At 39.4% G+C, this 20,828-nt stretch overlaps 1 protein-coding gene across 2 annotated transcripts in view; it reads right to left on the bottom strand.

Annotated features, from left to right (window-relative positions):
• The window catches only part of Csrnp3 (cysteine and serine rich nuclear protein 3), a 176,388-nt gene that overhangs the window by 125,854 nt on the left and 29,706 nt on the right, over nucleotides 1-20,828 (bottom strand). For both annotated transcript variants that reach the window (XM_005346495.3, XM_026778546.1), the window contains exon 2: nucleotides 16,767-16,854. In XM_005346495.3, the coding sequence (XP_005346552.1) occupies nucleotides 16,767-16,779 (13 nt within the window). In that variant the 5' untranslated portion in view covers nucleotides 16,780-16,854. The remainder of the gene's footprint in view (nucleotides 1-16,766; nucleotides 16,855-20,828) is intronic.

The following is a 20,828-nucleotide window of genomic DNA, read 5'->3' as shown; positions in this document are numbered from 1 at the left end:
TTTTCCCATCTCCTGTGTAAGGCTAAAGAAATTATTGCAAAAATAGAACTAGGGATCTCTGGATAACAGAACCTCTAATTTTGCATGCAAACTTCGAGCATATTTTTCTGACAAAAACGAGTCATGGTTTCATGGAAAACAGAAACCTTCAAACTTTACCAATTCCAGCAATGTCTGGAATGGCCAGATATAGCGTTAAATCTACTGGAAGCATCGATCATTCTGTCAGCTGCACATGTGGACCTTATAAGCACAACCTCAGCGCCCTGAATTCGGTGCCCCCTCATCTAGCGCCGTTCCGTACATGCTTGCTGTTGATAACGGTGACAGTGGTCCAAGCCATGATCTCATTTTCCACACAGCGATCCCTTCTTCATTTTCAAGTCCTTCTCTAGGCCAGCAAGGCTTTATTTTCTCTCATCATGGCAATAAACCTGTCACTGTGATCAGACTAGGCATAAAAACTGCCAAGGTTAGCAGCTCCCTTCCCTGCGCTGGCTTCTTTGCAGGCAGGCTTGCCTCATTCTTGATGCTGTCTGGGATGAGAGGAAGGACACTTTGTAGATCATCTGTCCATTTGGGGACCAAATGTTTTACAAGGATAGGGCATCTAAATTTTGCCAAAATCATTTTGCAACCCACGACTACTTCATGATTAAGGTTACGATTACAAGATTTTCTTCTTGGCAGCAGGAGAAGTATGCTTTTTGTTCTCCTTCCAAAATAAGTAATTATGAAATTTTAAAATTTGGGCCAAAAGAACAGCTTGCTAAAACATTTTGATTATGTACCTGGTCATCAGCACACAACCTTTCTGCAAGATCCAAAGATCCATGCATAATATTTTCATTTAAGTAAGAAAACAAAATGCAACCAAATACTGATAAGTACATTCTGAGTAATTATAATTTCATCTATAATAGGCTTCAAAGTTTTACTGTGTCAATCAAGTCTTATGCCTCAACATAAGCAATGGTTTCTTATTTGATAACATTTCATATAATGTTTTAGGTTTTGGACGACTGTAGCAAGTTTTTTTTATTGTATAGTATGTGTAACTTCATTAATAATTTTAAATGTTATGAAAAAAAAGAGGTTTAAGATGTTAGAAGCTTAGCATAATCCTCCCCTCTCAAGAAAAACTGCCATAAATGGATGGAGCTATAAAACACCATTTTGAGTGAGGTAACTCAGACCCAGAAAGACAATTATCACATATACTCATTCATAAGTGATTTTTAAACATAAAGCAAAAAAAAAAAAAGCCTACAAATGACAATCCCAGAGAACCTAGACAACAATGAGGACCCTAAGAGAGACATACATGGATCTAATCTACATGGGTAGTAGAAAAAGACAAGATCTCCTGAGTAAATTGGGAGCATGGGGACCTTGGGAAAGGGTTGAAGGGAAAGGGAGAGGCCGGAAGGGGAGCAAAGAAAAATGTAGAGCTCAATAAAAATCAATAAAAGAAGAATAACTGCTATTATAAATCTGGTATACAGTATCAATGCACCAATGCATTATCTTAACAATATGAAATTATTATTCTTATAGACACAAAAATATTTTTTCTAATTTTTCAATTTTTACTGCTCTCATATTTTAGATATTAGATACTTTGTTTCTTTTATTTATATATATGCATCTATATGTGCATATATGTGTGTATATATATATACATATATATATAATTCCATTATCTAGGCTGATGAAATTGACAGGTAGACAGGACTTTAGAAAGGTTTACACTTTTCCCTCCTGTGAACAGCCTGTCCACGGCATCCTTCATATACCTTTGTGAGTGGATCTGTACATCAATTAGTGATGGGAGATTCAAAGGAGTTGATGCTTTTGAAAAATATTTCCCCAAACCACTGCGAAGAGTTTGATCAGGCTAGAGAGAGAGCTTGAGTAGTAGGAGCATTGCTGTACAAGCACAAAGACAGGTGTTCAAAAAGCCCAGGAGCCCTTGTGAAAAGCTGGGAACAACCTCACTTTCCTGTAACCCCAGCACTACATGTGAAGAAGCTTGCTTGCCACCAGCCTAGTTCCAGGTTTAGTGCAAAACCCTGCTTTAAGGGAATAAAACGAAGAATAAATAGTACAGGGCACCCAATGTCCTACTGTTTCCTCCCCATGCACACAGGTCCACGAACAATGCCCCCCACATTCATATATACCTCACACACTCACATATATACACAAGTGTACACACATATGCACACACAAATGCATACACGCTAAATATTTAAAAGGAAATTTGCACGCCTATCTTTAGTGTGTAAAAGAGCCTTGCAACACAGTTTTTCGTGTTTTTAAGTCTTCACAAATTTCTAAATCAGAGATTGCAAATTCAGGTAACGGTTAGGCCACATAGACAAGATACACGGGGCTTAGCACAGAGTAAGGCAATGAGAAGCAGTGGAGATTCAGCAAATTTAATATGAAAATATAACAAGAAGTAAACAAACCATGAATTCAATTTTTCTGTCCAGAGGCTTCTGGTTTTAAGCTCTGATCATCATGGATATATGCAGCTTTCAGGCTGTTTTGTTCGTTTTGTTGTTTGGTTTTGAGCAATGCTGAGGATCAAATCCAGAACCTCAGATAAGCTAGGCAACTACTTTACAGGAGTACTACTTCTCGAGCCACTAGCTTAAAACCATAGAGCTCAGAAGTCGGCTTATTAGAGAAAGCAGGCCAGGTTTTGATGAGACAGCTAATTTTAATTAAATATGCCATTTTAACCATATTTTCTTTACTTCTTTTGTACAGTTTGCAGCTAGACACAAAGTTCATCCTCTCTTATATAAGGTGTACTGTACATTTGTTTATATACACCAAAATTAACACAAATTGAAACTAGTAAAATATTGTCTTAGAGGTTGTTTATTCTTATTCATAAATACTCTTTTAAATCTAACTCCTTTAAAACAATAATATTAACACATATGAATTATGCAAATTAGCAGGATTTGATAGGATGGTTCCGTATGTGCATACATTGTATATTAGTTGGTCTTGTCTAACTCTCATCAACTTGACATGAAGATTTCAAACTTAAGTACAAGATTATTTTAATAGCTTTACTGCTGACATTGAGTAATAGAGAAAATAAAATAGAAATACTGTACTTGTACCCCTCCCCCACAAAAAAGCAAAACCTACCTGGCCACGATTTATGCTTACTGTACAAAACTTTCCTTAATAACAAAGAAATTATTTTAGGTTGACAAAAAAAAATAGAAAAGGAAAATTGCTGCGTCCATTTGAGAGCAGTGGCTATCTCCTAGTCTGTGAGAAAGGGTGAAGGTTGTGCAAAAAATGGCTTTTGCTCTCATTTTTCAAATCCCCCTGCAACAATAAACCTCTGGAAGTATCGACAGAGACATACATACGAGCATGAAGTGACTTGGCCTCTCGCAGCACCTTGTTGTGCCCTTTGACCCCATGAAGTCATCAACGAGACTTGTCTAAGTAAGAAATCGCCCTTATGACAGCAGGACTGGGGGATTTGGAAGCAGTATAGTTTCTCGTGTTTGCTACTGTGAGTACGGTGGCAGTTAGGAAAGAATGAATGAATGCATACACATCTGCTAGGATATTCTTCTTAAAATGTCTTTTATATATATATATATATATATATATAAGCCGGGCGGTGGTGGCGCATGCCTTTAATCCCAGCACTTGGGAGGCAGAGGCAGGTGGATCTCTGTGAGTTTGAGACCAACCTGGTCTACAGAGCTAGTTCCAGGATAGGCTCCAAAACAACAGAGAAACCCTGTCTCAAAAAACCAAAAATAAATAAATAAATAAATAAATAAATAAATAAATAAATAAATAAATAAATAATATATATGCACACTTATCTATATACTTATATATATGCTTATATATATGCTTATCTACATATATGTATGTATAGCATGTGTGTGCCTGGGACCCTTGAAGCTGGAATGAATCTTGGTCTTCTGTATGAGCAGTGAGCGCTCTTAACCACTGAGCCATCTCTCCAGCTCCCTGTGAGAATATTCTAATCATACTTCTATATTGATAGCTGTTACTCATTCTACCTTGAAATAAGAATATCTCAAAAATAAAACTCCTGCACAGCTCTACTGTATTGAACAGAGGTGGTTTTATGACACTGATAATGGTAAGTCAAAATCACACTGATGAAGAAAATTAAATGCTTATATAACATCATACTATACCTTCTGAAAAAGCTTTGTAGAGGGTAAAACAAGAACTTCAAAGTTAGATTATTTTTTAGGTGCTCTGAGATGAAGTTCCACCTACTAAAAACATCTTAATTAAAATACTCTTAATAAGGAACTTCTCCTGAGGGCAAGAGGGTAGGGGGAGGGAAGAAGAGAAATGGAGAAGGGGGAGGGGGAGAACCTGAGAGAATGGGATGGTCAAGATGGGGAAGGACAGAGGGGAGAGCAAGGAAAAGATATGTTGATTGATGGAGCAATGGTGGGGCTAGCGGGAAACCTGGCACTAGGGAAATTCCCAGAAATCCACAAGGATGATCCCAGCCAAGACCCTAAGCAATAATGAAGAGGGTGCCTGAACTGGCCTTCCTCTGTAATCACATTGATGACTACCTTAATTGTCATCATAGAATCTTCATCCAGTAACTGATGGAAGCAGATGCAGAGATCCAGAGTTAAGCACTGGACTGAACTCCCAGTGTCCGAACAGAGGGAGGAACAAAGGGGTCAAGACCACGATGGAGATGCCAACAGAAACAGCTGACCTGAGTTAGTGGGAGCACACTGACTCTGGGCTGACAGCAGGGGAACCTGCTTAGGACCAAACTAGGCCCTCTGAAAGTGGGTGACAGTTGTGTGGCTTAGGCAGTTTGTGGGCAAACAGGCAGTGGGACTGAAATTTACCCCTAGTGCTTAAACTGGCTTTTGGGAACCCATTCTCTTTAGAGGAAAACCTTGCTCAGCCTAGATAGAGAGGGAAGAGCCTTGGTACTGCCTCAAAGTGATGTACAAGACTTGTTTGCTTACCTTCTCTGGGGACTGGATGGGGGTGAGGTGGGGGAAGGTGAGGGCAGCAGGAGGAGGGGAAGGAGTGGGAACTGGGATTGGTATGTAAAATGACAATAAATAAATAAGGAATGCCTCATATTATATATCCAGTGTTTTGCCTCTTAAAGATTAGGCATAGCTGAGGTAAAAAACATTTATTCAGAGAACAGATGCCTTAGAAGAGGACAACACTGGCCAAAAGTAACACACATTTTCAGATTTTGCTTTGTTTTGTCTTGATGTTAGAAATCTAAATAAACTGGGTTGAAATTACCCCTATTAAAAAAGGTTTGTTTGCTTGCTTATTTTTAGTTTTTCTAGTCAGTGTTTCTCTGTATAGCCTTAATTGTCCTAGAATTCACTCTATAGACCAGGCTGCCCTCAAACTCACAGAGATTTGCCTGCCTCTGCCTCCTAAGTGCTGGAATTAAGGGCATGCTCCACCACTGCCTTGCCCAAGAAAGATTTTAAATTCATCATGTTCATAGAGATCTTTTAAAAAAATAAAATCATTAAAAAAATCATTTCCAATCAATCATATTATATTATATTAAGATATGTGCTTTGAATTTATCCCCAAAAAAGCAAGCTTTGTACATTAGATTACAGATACTTTGTTATCCCTTTGGGTATTCATTTTCCTACATCCAAACTCTAAGGGCATTTTTCTTTATAATTTTCTTGCATTTCTTCTCTGGAAGTATAGACATCTGGAATTCAATGTCATATAACTTGGCATTAGTCAATATATAATCAACCAAACTTTTTGAATGGAATTCCCTCTAGTTTAAACTTGTGATCTTTTCTTTAGATTACTTGTTAGTGGCTGACAGGTATTAATTGCCTTTTTAAACAAGATTTCACAAACTACCTACAAGTGACTTATTCCTCCATGCTGATATATTCAGAACTGTGCTGGTGTGTGTGTCTATGGATGGGTATGTGCAACCCACGGAGTTCCATTCCAGTCTCTTAGGGAGCATTCCATAATCCCTATAAAGAAGAAAACTCTCATCTTCAATTTTATTATATTCATGTAATCTTCAGTAATCTTCAGATTATAAGTATGTGCTGACAAGTTAGGTTCATGAGAATCTACAGAAAGCAACAATGTTTTGTGGGGGCTGGAGAGATGGCTCAGTGGTTAAGAGCACTGCTGCTCTTCCAGAGGTCCCTGAGTTCAATTACCAGCAACCACATGGTGGCTCACAACTATCTGTAATGAGGTCTGGCGCACTCTTCTGGTGTGCGGGCAAACACAGAGGCAGAATGTTGTATACATAAGGAATAAAAAAAAAGAATGTTTTATATGCTTGTGCAATCATTATACTGTCAATGTCTAATGTCTTTGATCAACATGTTGAGGGTTGGGTTTTTTTTCTTTTTTCTTTTTGTAGTTTCAATAGTCTTAGAATTTGTTTTGTAAAAAGCTCGGACAAGACCTTGTCAATTATCTTGATATGACTTAGGGTAATATTTAATGACTATATTTTAATAATAATAGCTATTTAATCTTATATATGCAACAAGGCATTGTTCTAATATATGTAACTAAATGTCAATCAAAATAGCAATAAGATATTTTAATAAACATCAACAAGAAGACTCCAAATGTACGGGGTAAGACAAAGATATTATAATACAAAAGTAATGCATTTATAAATGAAGATATCCTATGCTGTTTAAAGACTTAATGAACAAAATATTATAACCATGATACTTGATAACAAGAAGGGAAAAAAATTCAAGAAAGTAGAAACATATCCAGACACAAAAATAATTAACTTTTCACAAAACATGTAAAGGAAATTGAATGAAGAGAGGATAATTTTTTCACATATGATAGAATATTTAGATATTTTCACATAAAGTATTAAATTTCAGTTTTCCAAATTATAGAGAAAAAGCTTCAACATAGACCCACACCTAAATGCAAACCAAAATTTAAAAAAATAAATACAATTGAAAATATTTGTACCTTTGAGTTAGTAAAAAAAAAATTGTAAAAGAAACAAAAGTATGGCTATATCAAGTTTAAAAATTCTTATGCTAAGCCAGGTGGTGGTGGCACATGCCTTTAATCCCAGCACTTGGGAGGCGGAGGCAGAAGTAGGTAGATCTCTGTGAGTTCAAGGCTAGCCTGGTCTACAGAGCAAATTCCAGGCCAGGCTCTAAAACTACAGTGAAACCCTGTCTCAAAAAAAATTTTTTTTACTCTAAATATTCTAATCAAGAAAAAAAAAATTTGTTATCGACTGAGATAATGATTACAAGTTGCCTATCTCAGAATGAAACAACAGAAAACTAATAAAATTTGGACAGAATATTTGAACACTTTACAAGGGCACATGCAGATGGTGAATAAACATAAGATGTTCAATATTGCTCTTCATTAAAAATAAAACCACAGTGTCAAATCAAGTGATTAAAATAAATGAAAACATGATAGTACCAAATGTTGATGAAGCAGTGAAAAAAACGGGAAGTTCATATATTCCTACGGAAATACAGTATGAAACCAGCCACCGCCTACAGTGTTGTATCACTTAAACAAAATTCCCCCCTAGTGAACTTTTAGGTTCTCTATTATTAGTTTTCCTTGCAGTTGTGGCCAAATGTACTTGTCAAGAAGCAACTAAAGGGAGGGAGAGATGACTTTGACCAGAGTTCAATGGGATATACAGGATATCATAGCAGGAGAGGCATGGCAGCAGGAGTGTGGGGGAGCTGGCCACTTCATGTCTGCCTGCAGTCAAGAAGCAGAGAGCAGACAGGAATTGAACTAAAGCTCCAAGGACTAGTGTTGTGGGACAATGGTCTTGCACCCTGTAAAGATTTGCTACTTATATTTTAATAAAACGCTGATTGGTCAGTAGCCAGGCAGGAAATATGGGCGGGGTGAGGAGAACATAAGAATTCTGGGAAGAGGAAAGCTCAGTCTGCAGTCATCATCCAGATGCAGAGGAAGCAAGATGAGAACACCCCACTGATAAAGGTATCAGGAAACGTGGCGCACACAGACAAGAATAATGGGCCAATTTAAGATGTAAGAATTAGTTAATAAGAAGCCTGAGCTAGGGGCTGGAGAGATGGCTCAGTGGTTAAGAGCACTGCCTGCTCTTCCAAAGGTTCTGAGTTCAATTCCTAGCAACTACATGATGGCTCACAACCATCTATAATGAGGTCTGGTGCCCTCTCTGGCCTGCAATTGTATAATAAATATATACATAATAAATGAATAGATAGATAGATAGATAGATAGATAGATAGATAGATAGCTATAGATAAATAAATAAATAAATATTTAAAAAAACAAAACAAAAAAAAGAAGCCTGAGCTAGTAGGCCAACCAGTTTCTAATTAAAGTAGACCTCTGTGTATTTCTTTGGAATGAACAGCTGCAGGACAGGGTGGGACAAAAACCTCTGCCAACAAACTAGGGCTGGGGCTGGAGAGATGGCTCAGTGGTTAAGAGCATTGCCTGCTCTTCCAAAGGTCCTGAGTTCAATTCCCAGCAACCACATGGTGGCTCACAACCATCCGTAATGGGGTCTGGTGCCCTCTTCTGGCCTGCAGGCATACACACAGACAGAACACTGTATACATAATAAATAAATAAATAAAATATTTTTTAAAAAAAACAACTAGGGCTGAAGAGATGGCTCGGTGGTTAAGAGCCCTCATGGCCAATGCTCCGCCATCAGGTCAAAATGTAGCCTGGCATTCTTGGACCATAGCTGCCATGCCTTCTGCATGCCTTTGAGGCTGAAACGCTTTCCTAAGCATGTATTTCCAAAGAAGGGACCTGCTCAAAGATGTTGGTATCAGAAGCTCAGGTTCTCACCTTTCAGACGAATGCAGGTTGAAGTTTTCATGAGGTTGAAGTTTTCATGGATTGGATCTCACCTGCAGGCAAGACTCAGGGATTGTTCATATTGTCCTAGGGCAGGGCACTGTGTCTTCTCGTTAACGGCACTATTTTTTTTAACAATTGCAGCTACTCAACAGCACCTACATCTTTCAACACCCCCACGCTGCTTTCTTACACACGACACACTTTCATAGACCTTTCTGCTCCCACCACTTCTTTCCGCTTGTAGACCTAGACAAGAGACGTGAGCAGCCACTAGGACACAGTCCGATCACTATGCTGTCCTGAAATTTTCTTTGCCGAAAGACTTGGTTCCTTACTTTCGCATACGCTCTCACTTGGGTTCTCACTCAGGGACTGCTCCAGCTCCCAACACACGCCCTCCTCTCTGCAGTCTCAGGTGGTAGGCCTCTGTTCTGATCTTCTAAACTCACCCCAGAACAGCCCATTGGGTTCTACTTACAGCATCGAAGCCTTTCCAAATACAAAGTTCCAAGATATTTATTCCACATCCTTCCCACAAACAAAAGTTCCTAAGGTCTAAACACACCTAGCCGAGTTCACCACTACAATGTCCCCACGTCCTTGTATGAATTTTGTATAATACCTACGTGCCGCTGTACCAAATATCTAAGAAGCAATTTAAGGGACGAAGGGCTGATTTGGGTATACAGATTATGAAAGAATACAGTGCATCACAGTGGGGGGAAAGCATAGAGGCAGGAACTGTGTCAGCATTCAAGAAGTAGCAGGCAGACAGGAAGTGGAGCCAGGCTGTGCCCGACCCTAGTAATCCACTTTCTCTAGCATAGCCCTACCTCCTAAAGGTTCCACAGCCTTTCAAAAGAGTGCCCCCACATCAACTGTTCAAACAGCCTATAAATAAGATTTCATTTTCAGATCATACTAGGTTCTCTTAAAAAAAAAAAAAAACAAATGAACAAAAAACTTCCTAAACTGATGTTTATAGAAACTTAAAGCTCCAAAATATGACCCAAATGTTCCTCAGAGGGAAAGAGTGTAGACACACTGAGGTACGTTTGTGAGGAAGACTGGGACTTAGCAATAATAAGTGACAAACGTGGCATGTACAACAGCATCACTGAGTCTCTGAACATCGTGTTAATGGAGGGAGCAAAGGCGAAAGGCTACAGACTTTGTTTTGTGACCAATAACCACATTCTGGAGAGGGGGAAACCACAACGTCCTAGATTGAATTAGCTGCCTGGGACTGGGGTGGGAAGAAGTTGTCAAGGGGCAGCTCAAAATAGTTTGAGATGGATGGATCTATTCTTTCTCTTGGTTGTAGTGAAGACAGATGGCCATGCAGTCATCACTTCAAGTAGAACTGTACACCAAGAGAAAATGTGACTGGTTTTAAATTTTTTTTAAAAAAAAGGAAGCCTTTGTTTCACCTTGCAATCTTGCAGAGCTTAAATATTTTGAGGGGCAAAAGTTATATGGACGCCTGCAAGTTGTATGGATTTATTGAATATTTGATAACATCTATAAATAAATGGCTGGTACTGTAAGCCTGGCTAACAACCCAGGTTTGGGAAGGTAATAGACCCATATGGGGAACCTATTTCTGATAGTTAACTAAATTAGCATAGCAGCAAACTGCCTTCTAAATACCTCTGCTTCTAGCCATAGACAAAAATAACACCCAACCTTCATCAGAGAAGCTCTTTCTTACAATGAAAAGTAGTGAATGTAGAGACTTAGGGGTGCCTGTTAGCAAGGGGGGTGATTCATGCTCTAACCTATACTACCAACTCTAAGATTCAAGGAATACTGTTGAAGAGGGAGCCTGTAGTATATAGGAACTGAAGGATAGGATGAAGGGTAATGGCCCTCATTCCCTAGATTTGCTACAACTACCCTATTCATTAACCAACAACTGTAGCTACCTGCATTGGGCCAACACAAGACTAGCTGTTAAAGAAAAGGGAGAGACTCATATAAACCAGCTGAACTCATATAAACCTCTGAACTACTCTACCAATAGATTCTGAAAGGGAAATCGCTATCTCTGATGAGCCCACCAGCCTTCAATTGATAGCTCTCTCTATCCACTGAAGTCACACACATGCCCCTGTTTAATCCTGGTGGATCACAAAACAGAACAACAGAAAGGAACTTTTGGCATATATGGGGGTGGGAGGGGTGGTCAGGGGTAGTAGGGAGGTGGGAAGTGTGAGAAGTCAGTGTGCAAAAAAATTACATGTTACATTGTGAATTAAAATCTTAAAAAATATTTTAAATATCCATCTAAAATTTACTTTGATGCTATGTTATATATGCCTTATCTAGTTTTTCCTCAAGACCTTAAGGAATGGATCCAGAACCACCCTCTCAGTAAGTCATAATCTTTAGCTCTTCTTCCTGTATTAAATGTCTTTATCAAGCACTAACTCATTATGAATCTTTGGATTCATTAACAAATTTTAAAACCCTCTTTAATGACTTATGTTTATCTTTTTGTTGCATTTTCTGATTATATCTTTACATACATGAGAGAGGCAGAGAATGACATTGAAAGATTGTAGTGCACTCATTGCTGGAAGTGATACATTAGGCATTTCTACCGCGCGCGTGCTTGTGTATCTCCAATGTAATTCTATAGCTTTAATGGACAAGATTGGAGGCATCTGTGACATGACAGTCTCTAGAAGAGCTTAGCACAGTCAGGGAGCATGTGAGGACAAAATGAACATGGGCTGTGTAACAATATTTCAGGGTCATGGTCATTCAATGCAGGAGTAAATATTGAGTATTTTGGTGGGCACATTTTTTAAACCCAATAGTGTTTATTGTTTTCAGCTAGCCAACTAAACTCACTTATTTTACCTGTACCTGTAACCATCTTCTGGTGCTTAGGTTTGTGATTCATTACTTCTCGATGGAAGATCTAACAAAGAGGAAGCTAGGGAACAGACCTTTACAAAAAGATCCCTAAGAGATCAAAGAGAAACAAAAGAAGAGAGAAACAGCAGCCTAGAGAATAGAAGAAAAATGGAGTTAATACTGTCAAATGCCTGAGAGCCGGACAAGATAAAGGCTGTAGGGCGTGTATGCCTTTAGAGGGAGCATGCTCTGTTAAATGGGGTTAGAAATCAGATGGCCCAGGGCTGAGGACTGACTGACTCTCAGAGACAAGGGAAAATGAATGAAGCGTGCTGCTTCAGAGTTCAGATGTATCAGGAAGGAGAGAGATCGAAGGTGTAGGCAAGTGAGGGAGGGAGGGATCGGTTTGTTTTTGTTTGCTTTCTGGATGGAAGTCTACAGAATCTAGTAGGCAGAGAAAGAGAGTCAGCAGTGGAGACAAGGTTGAAGATAAAGGACAAACGGAGATAATGGATGTCAAAGGTCCTGCCCGGGGAAAGGGAGAGAAACAAGCACAGGCTTGGCCTGAATAGCGGGAAGGACTGATCCTACTTGGAGATTGGAGGAAAATACGAATGTTTATAGAGAAGAAATTGCAAGGATTCACAAGTCATTTCCGCACAGTGACCTCAATTTTCTCGTTAAAATAGTAGGGGCACTGAGTGAAGGCGAGAGATTCTGTGGCTTGAGCCGGGTGACAGTTCTGAAGGTGTCAGCCCACAGTCATGGGGAGGGATTACTGACTGCTGTTCAGGGGCTAACTCCAGTAAAAGAGCAGACTTGGCACAGGGGGTGTCTGGCTTGCTCTCGTGGCACTTACAAATCCTGTAATAGGGCAGTAGTGTGGGTTCAAGGTCATATGCTCCGTCTAAGAACAAGCCAGAGAGCAAAGGAGAGCCAGGCACTGGTACACGTGCAAAATCCGGATCTGCCTGAAAAAAAGTATGGAAAGCCCAAAGGCACTGGAATTTTCACCGAGTCGATAAAAACATCGGGGAGGGGAATACAAGCATTACCGGATTCCTTCTTTATCTTAATTTCCCCACCGTTTTTATGTTCAGGCTTACCATTTTATAAATCGTATTATAAATATAAAATTAGGAAGAAGCCAATAAAGAAATTTAAAAACTACAAGTGGTCAAACAGCAGTCCTGGTCCCCTGAGCAGGGGCGAGAAGTTTTACCTGAGAGGTTCTGTGTGGGGTAGATAAAGGCTTGGAGGGTCTGGATGTTCACATTTGATTAGTGATTTCCAGAGGCAGATTATTTTGATTCGGTGAGACGAGACAATGGGCCACGTTATAGAGGAGGATACCAGTGGGGCGCCATAGGCACATCCCATAACGCATAGAATTCCATCAACTGTGTTAACAGTGCTGAGGTTGAGTACTGTGGATTAGGTTAAATCTTTATCGGCATTACAGAAGAACAAGACCAGAAAAAGCATCTGGATAATCGGAGAGAATGATAGGACTGGAGAAGAGAAAGTTGGGCCACAGCAGGACCACACCAGGTGATGCCAGATTGAGCCGCAGGCATGCAGAGCAGGTCTGTGAGAAGCAGGGAGACTCTGCAGGGAGCCAGAGTCCTGCTACGTGTTTGAGAAGGATTCCGGGGAGAGCAAATTTGTAAAGCAAATTTGGGGAAGATGCAATCAAAAGAATCGAGGACACATTTGCTTTGGCAAAGTCACGCCTTAGGTAGCCTTAAGTAAAAGTTTTCATATATGAATGAAGGAAAGGCTTGAAATAAATCCATGATCCAACACACTGACATTGCACAAGAAATCTTCCGTTTCTTTCTAAGTTTCTAACAGCCCTCTGCCTTGCACACCGTCCCTTTTCTCCCCATAATTTTGGTTTTCTAAAACAGATAAAGGTTGCCTTTGTGGTCAGCTCCTAGAGCCGGCCCATTAATGCTCTCTGCGTCATGGAATAAACATGATCGGCTATAGACAGATTCAAATAGCTACTAAAGAAACATGGCGCTCACTCTGTGACTCTTTCACTGCTACAATGCCGGCATGTTAATTTCCTCAAGTTGATATGATGGTTAGATAAGTGTCATTCGGGAGACTCAGAAATTACCTAAGCTACCCTAAGCTGTTTTGGAAATCTATTTGAGTTTTTATTTATTGTTATTGCTGTTGCTGTTTTTGTTATTCTGACCCAAACTCCTTCTAGAATTCACCAATAGAAGGGAATATCCTGGAGTTTCTGTACCTTGTGACTCCATCAGCACACCTGGCCGTCTTGACTTTTATAATGTCTACTGTTCAGTTACTAGACTTCCCTGAGAAGCAAGGAGATCAAATGTGCGCCACACCAGGCACAGTGTTGAGATTTTGTAATCCAGTCTGTCTTGTTTGAGTAATGACATTTTCCCGTCATGTTTACCTGAAGTAAAATCACTTGATTTATAGTTTTCTACACACAAAATTGCATAAGTTTTTCAATCGTATCCAGTTTAGTTAAGACTGAAAGATTTTTAGGATGTCAGTCAATGTGATGGGCTCATCTCTAGTTATGACAGGATATGAAAAATGGCGGAAAAAAACACCTGGGCCTTACACATCTTCACACTCATGTGTTCTAAGCAAAACATCGTGTAGGAAAATTCCCACCCTGATTATCGTTAAAGAGAACCTGTATTCTCCTCTAATTTCTCCCCATGGCACTCACACCACCAAACCTAGGACATCACTACGTCACTCATTACCAATATTATCTCCCACGAGCGTGGGGTTTCACTAAGGCGAGCACACTGGTGGACTTTCTCCACTTCCAGGCACAAACTTAGCACAACAATCGAATGGTTACGATTAGTATATGTGTTGTTTTTTAAAAGTGGACCAACGGAATAACAAAATGAGTGAATGGAACTACTTTTCTAATGATAAAACCGGGTGTGGGGCATTTTCATTGACTCTCTTTGTTTCTTGTTTTGTTTGTCAAGTCAGCATCCCTCCAAGTTGCTCTGACTGTCCTAGAACCTGTGATACAGACCAGGCTGGCCTCAAACTTGCAGAGAGCCACCTGCGTCTACCTCCTGAAGAGCAAATTAATGGCTTAAAGTATACACCACCACACCTGGCCTCCCTGCACCTTTGCAAAGTTAATTGCTTTCAGTTATTTGACTGCTTAAATTTAGAAAAAACAAAACAAAACAAAAAAACAGAAAACAACTTTCTTGACAACGTTTCAGGCCCTGCAACTCACTCAGCTGTAATCCGCCTAAGACCCTTAGGAGCTTATAGCATCCCACCTCCCCCTGCTAGCTCCTCTCAGTCACCAGGAAACGAGTTGAGTCCCTAGTGAGGGTAATAAAATGAACGCAAATAAGAAAAAAGGTGAGTGGGTGGGGCTACCTCTGTTATTTTCATAGGTGTTTGCATAACTATTTTCCACAACACTCAATTTGCAAAAGAGGGAACCTCTTCTGCCTTAGACTAAATTTTTCTATATGCTGCACCTAATGAGCTACAGTCAGGCTGGAAAACAAGCTTTGGGTGTGAGCTGAGACAGAGCAAGGTCCTTCTGGTACAGACTCTTGGTTTTCTAGGCTGAGGTAAGGCATGATGACAAATCAGGACTACCCCAGATAATCCCCAGTTGGCTTTAGAATTGACTGCACACCCTTATACAATCTAGCCTCTCTTCTTAAATAATGTATTAAATTAACAATAAAAATTAGCTCTGGGTAAAATATTCATTGGATAAATGTTGGTAACCAAGACCATAGCTTACTCATTTTCAAAAACTAAGGCATTTAAACCACTGATTTACGTACGTTAAATGCTAATAAGTGATCCAACTCTTAGATGCATAAGAAAAGCCAGGCTGAAGACAAGCTAGACCAAATCAACATAAAAGTCTGTCAACCCTTTTCATTTAAAATTGAGATCAATGACAACTTGTCTCACAATATCAACGAGGAAGAAATCTACTATTTAAGAGGATCCCATGATTGTGAACTTTAGCCCTCACTATAATCTTAACTTCTAAATGCACAGTTTACATCAATTATTTTAACAAGCTCTTTAACAACAGTTTAGCTTGTTTTTCTTTACCTGTCTTACATGTTAAACGTGACTCCCCACACACACACCAGGATGTTTTTGACCATTCAAATGAATCATCATTTCATAGCTGGCAAATATTCTTCACAAAGCGATTCTTAAACGTTTAAGGAAGTCAGAGAATGAATTCACTTATGTATAATGTATATGTATATATACACATACACACATCTAGGCATATGTATGTATGTATAGAATTTCTTAAGAATGTCATTCAGGGTGACTTGATCACATTATTTCCAACTCCTCCCTATGATTCCTCCCAGATGCACCCACCCGCTACCTCTTCTCTAGTGCTCCCTTCCTTTCTTTCTTCCTTCCTTTCTTTCTTTCTTCCTTCCTTCCTTCCTTCCTTCCTTCCTTTCTTTCCTTCCTTCGTTCCTTCCTTCCTTCTTTCTTCTTTCTTTCTTTCTTTCTGAAAGTGTAGGTTTTTTGTTTTAACTGAAATGTAAAGTTTGTGAAATTAGCTCTCACTATATAACCTTGGACTCCTAGAGAGCCATCAGCCTCTGCCTCCCAAATGCTGGGATGGAATGTCCCCATCATTATGCCTGGCTGTTTTGGTCATAAGAAATAAAGAATAGACATGCCTCATGTTTATTTTCCTGAGGATGGCACTACCTTCTAAAAGTGAGAGACTTACAAGAAGCAGCATTCCCTAGTAAAAGATATATATTTTTAAATCACCCCTAATGAAACCAAATATTATAATTCTGTTCTGGATAAGCTTTTAATGACCCCAAAGACACATGGTTAAAAATATGTATTTTAAGTAAGAATGTTTTGCTTCTCCACTTACACATTAGCAATCATAACCTGGAACAATTAAGGAGTCGCATCAGATGCTTGAAAGTATGACAAGAGTAATAAGGGAGTCACCTCACCTTGTGGCCTCATGGACTGCAGTGTCCTCCCAAGAGTCTATGCTTCTGAATAGACCTTTTCAGTCTGTTGATAGCTTCTTACTTTTTTCTTTTTAAAAAAAAAAAAAAGAAAGAAAGAAACCATGTTTCAATGTTACACAGCATTCTATGTTCAACGAGTAAAAAACTGACTACAAGTCCTTTGGGGGACTCTCCTGCCTCACCTCCCAGATCTCTTAGCAGAAGCAGGGGCAGCAGCAGCAATAGCAGCCCTAAGCTAACCACAGCTTTCTCGCCATTCCAGTAGCTAAAGAGAGGACTGGAACCAGAGATACCGAAGGTCCTTGAGTTCCTGGCATAACTTAAACTGCAGCCTCAGACTTCTAATGGCTCCCCAGTCGGCTGCATTCTCCTCATTTATCATCCTTTCTCAGCCTTTGTTTGATTTCCCCCTTTAGCAGATTTAGTCATGACTTCTTTTCTAACTCCATCATAAGAAACCATATCTAGCACCACGTCTTTAAATAGTACCATTTGTAAATAGACCTAAAGAAGTCAGATCAGAGTTCTAGACCAGATGTGGACCATGACCTTGAGAGTAGCAGGCACCTTATAATCTAGTCCACAGTTTTACATGAATGGCCAGCAGCCTTCTTACATTTGAAATGCCAGCAAAGGCAATGAAAAGGAAGGAAACAATAAAGAGAGACAAATTTGCCCCCTCCAGGCTTTCTGTCTTTCCCATTTAAGTGTATGCCATGTAGGATATTTCATTTGTATTTTAATAAATAAATCTTGCCTGGAGATCAGAGAGTAAAACAGCTCCACTGGTCAGTCATACAGAACAGGCAGGGGTGACACACACCTTTAATCCTAGTAGCCACACTAGTTTGCATCGAATTCAGGTGGTAGTGGTGCACACCTTTAATCCCAGCACTAGAGAGAATACAAAATGGGAGGAGACAGCTCTCACACACAGTCTCATTCTGAGATTCCTGGAGGCAGGATCGCCATTTCAGACTGGGGTAGAGGAAAGAGCCAGGAGCTGGCTGTTTTGCTTTTTTTGACCTTCAGGTTGAACCTCAATATCTGTCATCTGTCTCTGGGTTTGCATTAGTAGTGCTACAATTGTCACCATTCAAATTTATATTTTTATGTGTGTGTGTGTGTGTGTGTGTGTGTGTGTGTGTGTGTGTGTGTGTGTGTAAGAGAGAGAGAACAGGCAAGTGCTCCACATGTGTAGGTGCCTACAGAAGACAGGAAAAGGAGAATAAGCCCTTGGAGCGCAGGTGCTCTGGGAAACAGGAAGCATTCTTTTGAAAAAGTAGTTTTGAAATTATTATTTAATTATATAATTTCCCTTTTCCTTTTCGTCCCCTGAAACTCTTCCCTTTACTCCACCTTTCTCACTTTCAAATTCATGGCTTTTTTCTTTGACTGCTGCTTTCACAGATATTCCTAAATATATAAATAGAACCTGTTTAGTCCATATAGTCTTATTTGTATGTATGTTTTCAGAAAGGACTATTTAGTATTGAATAGCCAGTTGGTGGACTCTAAGCAACATCCCCATTCAGACCAATAATTAGCCACATTAAAAACCTAGTTATCTTAGAAAAACGGTGAATTCAAAGATGGAGACAGTAGGATTCCAAGATCAACAGCAAGCACCGTATAATACAGAAAGAAAGGAACACAAAATATTCATAATGCATTACTAGCAAGGCTTACTATAGCTTAGTGGAAGGTCATCTGGCTTCCATGCTCGAAGACCAGGGTTTAATCCCTCACAACAGGAAAAAAATGAAGAAATAAAGACTTAACAACCAGCAGAAAGATGTCAGTGACCAATGTCAGAACAATGTAAGCAATAAAAATTATGTATCTATACCATACACTCATAACCCAAAGAACAAAACCAGTATAAATGATTCTGTCCTGAAATAAATGACTGGAAAATGATAGAGAAGGAACGATTTCTTACGGTGATCTCCAAATAACACATAGAGAAAAGAAATAGGGGCTGCTCCCCCCTCCTGACATGAAGGTGAACTAGATTTACTGAATAAAGCGAGGCCATGGAACAAACGGAGATGAAGAAGGCTAACAAGGCACACCATCTAACTCAGGGCATTGTCTCAATTGTTTTTTGATCACAAAAAGACGATTCATAGAGAAACTAAAAACCTGGTAGGAGTTATTTAGCGGTATTTTCTTAGTTATGACAAGTGCATCAAGGTTAAGTGGAAAATTAACACTGGGGGAAGCTGGGCAAGACATTCAAAAGAATTCTCTATGCTTTGTTTGCAAATCCCCCATGAATCTAAAGTTATTTTGAAATAAAAAAGTTTATTTCATGGCTTAGAAGACAGCTCAGTGGTAGAGTGTTTGCTTATTGTGTGTGAGGTAAATGGGTTCTTAAAAGACTAAAGAAAGTTGCTCATGGCAGTGCCCGCCTGTAATCCCAGCACTTGGGAGGAAGAGGCAGGTGGATCTCTGCCAATCTGGTGTAGATAGTGAACTTCAGGACAGCCAGGGCTACACCAAGAAACTTTGTCTTAGGAGCAAAACAAATGAGAGAGAGAGAGAGAGAGAGAGAGAGAGAGAGAGAGAGAGAGAGAGAGAGAGAGAGAGGAAAAATAATATTTCAATATACATTGTGATATTTGTCTTCACTTGATATACCTATCCAACAAAGTTGAAACAGTAATATATAAGAACACTTTCTAAAATGTATGTATTGGGCATGTTCATAGTAGGATAAAAACTACTATGGAGGGAAAACTTCCACAGGGGAATAGTTATCTCAATTTTACATGCCCATATGTTGAAATGTCATGTAATCATTTTTAACAAGTAAAATAAAGCTATGATAAATAACACTGGGAAATCCCATGAAGTACTATTGAGTAAAAAAAGCAGTTTTCAGAATAATATACATGATTCATATTTTCACAAAATGCTTTCATGGGAATATGTATATTCCGATTAAAACATGAAAGACTGCAGAAGAGTTACCTCCAGAGAAAGAGAAAAATAGGATTAGAAAAGAAGAGACATACACAATTTCTGTGATATGAAGATAATAAAGCCTTTCTTCTGTATGAAATCAATCAGTTTTAAAGCTCCCAACTACTTATAAACACACTCAACAAACAAATCAGAACACAGCATCCAGAATATTTTAGTCTATTTTCAAAAATGCTTTGGATTTTTAGTTGATACTAGGGTTCCTTAAACTCACAAAGAAAACGGAGAATTGCTAAAAATGACCAGGCTCCCCGGAAATGCCTAAGTTCTTACAGATGGTCTTGGGAAGACATCTAAACTGAACACAATGTCAGTAGACTTTCATGATCAACCATAGAAAATAGAAATAAACCCTGAAGCCGGGCGGTGGTGGCGCACACCTTTAATCCCAGCACTTGGGAGGCAGAGGCAGGTGGATCTCTGTGAGTTCGAGACCAGCCTGGTCTACAGAGCTAGTTCCAGGACAGGCTCCAAAGCCACAGAGAAACCCTGTCTCGAAAAAACAAAAAAAAAAAGAAAGAAAGAAAGAAAGAACGAAAGAAAGAAAGAAAGAAAGAAAGAAAGAAAGAAAGAAAGAAAGAAAGAAAGAAAGAAAGAAGCCCTGAGAAAAAATAAACTATGTCCATTGGCATGAAGGAAACTCAGAGCTCTTCAGTGTTTGCTGGCTCAATTTCTAATTCAGCAGCCTCAGGTGTTGTGGGATATTTGTATACCATATGAAGGTGTTGGTGTGATTGGTGTAATAAAAAGCTAAACAGCCAATAACTATGCAGAGAAAATAGGTGGGACTTCCAGGCATACAGAGGAACTAGGGATGAATCTAAGATGCCAGGAGACAAAAAAATCAGGATGGGGTCATGCTCAACTTCCTTAGCGATCAGGGAAATGCAAATCAAGACAACTTTGAGATACCATCTTACACCTGTCAGAATGGCTAAAACCAAAAACACCAATGATGGCCTTTGTTGGAGAGGTTGTGGAGAAAGGGGTACACTCATCCATTGCTGGTGGGAATGCAAACTTGTGCAACCACTTTGGAAAGCAGTGTGGCGG

Source organism: Microtus ochrogaster, chromosome 4, assembly GCF_000317375.1.
Source record: "Microtus ochrogaster isolate Prairie Vole_2 chromosome 4, MicOch1.0, whole genome shotgun sequence".
NCBI lineage: Eukaryota > Metazoa > Chordata > Mammalia > Rodentia > Cricetidae > Microtus > Microtus ochrogaster.
The sequence above is the reverse complement of the archived record's forward strand: the minus strand, read 5'-3'. Positions and strand labels throughout refer to the sequence as shown.